Source organism: Mytilus edulis, chromosome 7, assembly GCF_963676685.1.
Source record: "Mytilus edulis chromosome 7, xbMytEdul2.2, whole genome shotgun sequence".
NCBI lineage: Eukaryota > Metazoa > Mollusca > Bivalvia > Mytilida > Mytilidae > Mytilus > Mytilus edulis.
In genome coordinates, this window is record NC_092350.1 from 20205926 (window position 1) to 20212930 (window position 7005).

General features: G+C 30.7%; 1 protein-coding gene across 3 annotated transcripts in view; it reads left to right on the top strand.

Annotated features, from left to right (window-relative positions):
* Positions 1–6570, top strand: part of LOC139480982 (uncharacterized) — a 30811-nt gene extending 24241 nt beyond the window's left edge. Inside the window, exons 20-25 of one of the 3 annotated variants that reach the window (XM_071263983.1) lie at positions 461–777; positions 808–841; positions 3190–3281; positions 3592–3721; positions 4221–4399; positions 5702–5943. In XM_071263983.1, coding sequence (XP_071120084.1) covers positions 461–777; positions 808–841; positions 3190–3281; positions 3592–3721; positions 4221–4399; positions 5702–5788 — 839 coding nt within the window. In that variant the 3' untranslated portion in view covers positions 5789–5943. Of the gene's footprint in view, positions 1–460; positions 842–3189; positions 3282–3591; positions 3722–4220; positions 4400–5701 lie in introns of all 3 variants that reach the window. The other 2 variants (XM_071263984.1, XM_071263982.1) reach the window with 2 other exon arrangements.
* The last annotated feature ends 435 nt before the right edge of the window (positions 6571–7005 follow it).

Below are 7005 nucleotides of genomic sequence, written 5' to 3' on the forward strand. Positions count from 1 at the left end.
GGAAGCAATTAAAATAAAGTAATCTTCTTCGAAATATGAATAAATTAAAGAATTTACTTCAGAAAAAAATATATGTACATAGGTTTTATAATGAAAACTATCCATTGAGTTATAAAAAACATATGCATTATGTTTTTTTTATTTGAGGTTTCTTAAGACTTAAGATATGCAAGAATTCATATTAATTGCACAAGCTCCTAAATGTAAAGCAAATTCTGGCTAAACAGATCCTATACAAGTGTAGTTAATGAAATATATCTGTGTATAACATTGCGAATCGAATGGGGAATATGTCAAACAGACAACAACCTGACTAAAGTGCAGATAGCAGCCGAAGTCCACCAATGGGTCTTCAACACAGCGAGAAACTCCCGCACCCGAAGGTGAGCCTCAGATGGCCTCTAAATAAAACTGTGCATCTACCTTATATGAGCTTACATTTCGTATACATGATTTGTAGAAAATCCTCTCGTACCTCCATCAACTACCACTGTATCAACGACTACGACAACTCCAACTACTACCACAACAACTCCAACTACTACTACAACAACTCCAACTACTACAACTACAACTCCAACTACTACCACTACAACTCCAACTACTACCACTACAACTCCAACTACTACTACAACTACTCCAACTACTCCAACTACGACTACTCCAACTACAACAACTCCAACTACTACCACAACAACTCCAACTACGACAACTCCAACTACAACCACAACTACTCCAACTACAACTACTCCAACTACAACTACTCCAACTACTACCACAACAACTCCAACTACGACAACTCCAACTACAACAACTCCAACTACTACGAATCTTCCAACAGGTAAGTTTATAAATACAGCTGCAAACTGTATGTTTCACATCACGTCTCACATCTTCGATACTGTTGGATTATAGCAGAGATGACAATACCGCTGCAGCCATATTGATTACCACAAATGCATATCGATCTGATGAATTAAGCCATTTAACTAAGTTTCAAAATTTGGTCTTGTGTTGTACTGCTACATCATTTTTCATGTTAAGGGAACGGGGCTTTGGCACCATCAAACATGTAAAGCCCTACTTCATTCTATATGTGATTTCCCCTTGGTAGGAGTCTGAAAATCAATGGTTGTCGTTTGTTGTTGTATGTCATCCTTGCTTGTTTATTATTGTGAACATGAATCAGACTATTCATTTTCTCGTTTGAATTATTCTACATTTGTCATATCGGGGCCTTTAAGCTTACTATGCATAATGGGCTTTTAGTCCAGTCTAACTAATTGCAACATAACATGTTTTAGTTCTAATCTATAGCATTAAGCCCCAAATATACACAGAAAAAAGTTCCATAAAATCTTACTTGAGGAAAACTCAAATTTGCATTTTTAATTTCTTATGGAAATTAACATTGGAAAGGGAGAAAACTCCGCCAAAAAAGAGTCTTTTTTGTTAGTTTTTGGTTGATTATCTTTAAATTCATGTACAGTTTGATACTTTGATGGGGTTATAAGTTCGAATTTGACTATATTATATAATCTTCTGCTCATGAATGTACAAAACCGAAATGTTAAGGATATTTTTATTTTATTTTGGCACATTTTTCGTTAAAGAAATTGCAAATTTATGTCTTTGTGACCATTTTGAAAACATAATGTGAATATTTGGTATTGTTCATATCTGTAAATTATATGTGTTCAGCATCTGCCTTGTTAGAAGAAACTTTAAATTACAAAAAGAAGAATATATCTGTAATTAGTTTTATTCACTTTAAGATTCTTTACCTAGACATGCTGAAAAATCTAATAAAAAGTCAACTAATGAATTATGAAATATAGGTTGTAGCTTGATAAAAGATACGAAAACACCTTTAGAGTTGTTTGTCATACTCTAAAGACGGCTAAAATATCAAGAATCAATACATTCTGTTGAATAAAAGCGGTACATTTATAATTTTGTATCAATTTTATTGATATTTCTGTCTTTTTTGCAGAATTATCTCCCTTGTCAATGCAAATCTCCATAGGAATTTAAAATCATGAATTTTTAGTTTTCCTCAAGTGAGATTTATGGGACTTTTTTCTATGTACATTTGGGATATAATGCTAAAGATTAAAATTAAAAAATTTTCTATTGCAATTACTTCAAGGTTAGGGTCAAATTTATGCTAGATTGACAGGACTATTTGCTAATTTTTAAAGACCGTCAGATGACCTATGTTTTAAAGTTTTTACTTGAATTGGTCTCTGGTGGAGAGTTATTTCATTTGCAATCATACCATATCTACTTATTTTATTATTTTGTGTGTTTTATCTTAGGAAATATACATGTACATTTTATTTATTACTGGTAGGTGGAAGGCTAGTTTATAATTATATTGAAATTTAATAACTAGTTATTAAACCTTTTCATGTCTTTTGCGTTTTTAAATGTAAATTTGTGTCTCATATATGTATATCATACATCTTTTTAATTTATATTAGTTATGTTAAGTTGTGTAAATTTTTATAATCAAATTGCATTTAATGTCATGTCTTTTATTCTGACTTCTTGGATATGTAAAAAGTAAATTCACAAAAAAACAGAACTCCGAGGAAAATTAAAAACTGAAAGTCCCTAATCAAATGGCAAAATCAACAGATAAAACACATCAAACGAATGGACAACAACTGTCATATTCCTGGCTTGATACAGGCATTTCTAATGTAGAAAATGGTGGATTAAACTTGGTTTTATAGCGCTAAACTTCTCACTTGTATGATAGTCGCATCAAATTCCATTATATTGAAAACGATACATGAACAAAACAGAACTAATAGGTAAAGTTGTAAAAAAAGGGTACAGCAGTCATCACCTTGTCTTAATCTCAATCTGAACAAAAGGAAACTATATTTAACAAAGAAGCACAAAAAGCATATATCAAATTTAACAACCAAGTCCAATGATTATATTGCAATATCTAAAGAAGCATTCACGTCGTATTCCTTTATTTTTTTAAACCAGTCTGATTTTTATAACTATCATTTACTTTGAACTTATATGGTAAGCTCACCATTTGTTTACATTGAAATAAGAATGCAGTCGTTTCATAGGTTATTATAGTTTTTATGAGTGAATCAATTAAGCATACCTTTGTATGATGGTTTAAAACTTTTGAAAAGATAATATATGTTTCAATTGTTTTTCTAGGTGCGTCCTATTACTGTGGTTTTGAACAAGGACATGGGTGTGTCTTCCAAAATATTTTAGGCGACAATTTTGACTGGACTGTTGATCATTCTGTAAGTATTATTCAGAATGTGAAATCAGGTTATGCAGGGGTAGATAAGATTCCATATGTAATTAAGATATTTCATTTAACTCTGTATGAAGGATCGTGACCAATTTGTAATACTTAGTAAATGAGATACACATGAAGTCTTGAACCTTGTGTTGAAAATGGTTAAGTTGTCTTTTGATGTGTTTTGTTTTGTTATATTGCTGTTCTTCTACATAGACCTGGAATCTCATTGTATACATACAAATAAAGTATGTATAAATACATATAGAAACCTTAACATTTTAATAACACATTTTCTTGTATAAATACAGGGTCCAACAAAGAACAAAAAGACAGGCCCTACTAATGCATTCGCAGGGAGTCAGTACGCTTATATTGAAGTATCTGGAAAACAAATCGATGACTTAGCAGTTTTGTCAACTATTGATACAGTACTGCCCGGTAAGTACTTTCAACACAATCAAATGTTTTGTTAAATAATAATCTTTTGATATCACAGTATTTCAGTAACCTTTTTAAAATGTTTGCAATTTGTTAGTCAAAGCAGTAAATATTTAATTTTTTTATCTTAAATTAAAAAAAATATTTTCAATATATGCATAAATTTTATAATGGTATCAACTTAATGTTAAAAATCAGTAAATAGTTACTTAATTTTTAAATATTTAATTTTTTTATCTTAAATTAAAAACAATATTTTCAATATATGCATAAAGTTTATAATGGTATCAACTTAATGTTAAAAATCAGTAAATAGTTACTTAATTTTTATGGTTGAAGCATCTTTATTTTGTCTAAATTGTATTTATCTTGAATCAAAAACAGTTCAATTAACATTTACAACATTTAATTTTAAATGTATCCATTAATTTGATAATAGTTTAAACTTTATGCTATACATGTACATCTGTAAATTGTTTTGTAATTTTGTTGATTGCAGCTTCCACATTTTGTCTACAATTTTACTATCACATGTATGGACGTCATGTTGGATCGCTTACCGTTTTTACACAGGAAAGAGATTCAGGATTGTGGTCTAATGATTGGGATCTGTCTGGCAATCAAGGAGACCAATGGTACTTTGCCAGTGTTGAGATTCCTTACCACGCAGACCTTGTTGTAGGTTTTATTACAATATATTTTAATTATTATGTGCCTAACAACAATAGCATGTGATTCACCATAATACATACCTGCATTTATTTCTCCTTCGATCTGCTTCGTCCAAACTGCTTGATTGACTTTGAAAATAACAAACAATATTTACTATCGATTGGATAAATGTCCCTGAGTTTTCATTGTTAAATTTATATGGACATATTCCACATACATTCTTTTTCATCTTCGAATTAAACACGTGCATGTTTTCATTAAACTTGGTTAGGAAAGAGCAGTACCAAGTTTTCAATCATGCAAAATAACTTTCGTAATATATATATTAAATAGAGATAAACTGTAAGCAGCAATAATGTTCAGCAAAATAAGATCTACAAATAAGTCAACATGACCAAAATTGTCAGTTGACCCCTTAAGGAGTTATTGTCCTTTTATAGTCTATTTTTAACAAGTTTTCGTAATTTTTTCTTATCTTTTACCAAACGCTTCTCCTCTGAAACTACTTAGATGAATTTACCCAAAGTTGTAAACAATCATCACTAGGGTATGAAGTTTAAAAATTGTGTCTGACGACCCCACCAGCGAACCAAGATGGCCGACATGGCTAATAATAGTACATAGGGTAAAATGTAGTTTTTGGCTCATACATCTAAACCAAAAGCATTAAGAGCAAATCTTACAAAACAAAATTGTTCATTAGGTCAAGATCTATCTGCCCTTAAATTTTCAGACCATTCAGGCAACTCGTTGTTGGGTTGGTGCCCCTTAATTGGTAATTTTTAGAAAAAAATTCAGCTTTTAGTTAATATCTTGAATATCATAATAGATAGAGATAAACTGTAAACAGCAATAATGTACAGCAAAGTAGGACCAACAAATAAGTAACATGACAAAAACTTTCAATTGACCCCTTAAGGAGTTATTGCCCTCTATAATCAATTTTTAACAATTTTCATAAATTTCATACATAATTTCCACTGAAACCTCTGGGCCAAGTTCATTATAGATAGAGATAATTGTAAGCATCAAGAATGTTCAGTGAAGTAAGATCTACAAACTCATCACTATCACCAAAACACAATTTTGTCATGAATCCATCTGCGTCCTTTGTTTGATATGCACGTATACCAAGGTGAGCGACACAGGCTCTTTAGAGCCTCTAGTTTGTGTCTCGCTTAGTCAGATGTGTTTTATTTCATGTGACCAATTTATCTCGAATTTCATAAACTCTTCATATATTTTTGCATTTTCTCCGATTAAAAAAAATGATAGCTGATAAATAAGCGTTTTTTTTTATTATTTCAGATTGAATTTGAAGCTTCAAAAGGAGGAACGAGGAGCAAAGGTGACATCGCACTTGACGAAATTACTCTCACGAACAATCCATGTTAGCCATTTAATAGAACAAGTGCTTGTAATGTAGTTAACAAACATTCCTTTAAACTTCAGTACTTTTATATATAACATCTTGGTGGATGTTCAAGAGAACGAATTGAGCATATTTTTAAAATTAATTTTTCAAATGTTGTAATATATGTATTTTGTTTTTAGTTTTCGAAAATTTTGTTGAATCCCATCAATTTAGTTGCGTTTGATTGGAAGGTCAAAATATTCAGGAAGCACATAATAAAGTCAAAATGTAACCAATAAGAAACAAGTTTCACAACTCAGGTTTATTTATCAATTTTGAAAAAATGTCACTCGTTTAAATAAAATATTAAAGGGCATTCCTTTTTACTACAATGTGATAGAAATACTGTAAAAAAGAAAGAAATACTCCAATAAATGTGTGGAAAGTAGAAATAATTAAAATCCAGAAGTACATTTTAGAATTTATACTTACTCCTAACAATCTACAAATAAAATAACAAATGAAATATGGTATCCATATTTCATTAAATTCTGCTTATCGCTATGCGATACAACTGCAACTCTGATATTCATTGACTCTAGTGTAACATTTTGACACACTCCCTTGAAATCTGCTATGTTTAGTGTTACATTTTGACACATACCTTTGAAATCTGTTATGTATAGTATTACATTTTGACACATTCCCTTGAAATCTGCTATGTACAGTGTAACATTTCGACACATACCTTTAAAATCTGCTATGTACAGTAATGTTTTTACTCAAAGTTTATATCTTTTGTAAATAAATATATTTTGCATTATTTTTATGTTGTTATTGTAGTTTAGTCATACGGAAAAGTTGTATTCCCTCGCAAAAAACATTTGTACTACAGCCGCCTGAGCTATTAAGAGTCCATCTGAATTTCATACTTCTGTTATATATTAAACAGTTTCCTTAGCAGTTCATTATTTTACTATAACAAATTGGTAGCAAAGGTTTAATACAATACTTTTAGACTTTTCACACAGTAAAATAACAAAAATACTGAGCTGCGAGAAAAAATCAAAACGGAAAGTCCCTAATCAAATGGCAAAATCAAACGACAAAACACATCAAACGAATGGACAACAACTGTCATATGTCTGACTTGGTACAGGCATTCTCAATTGTAGAAAATGGTGGATTAAACTTGCTTTTATAGCGCTCAACCTCTTGTACGACATTGGCATCAAATTCCTTTATATTGAAAATGATG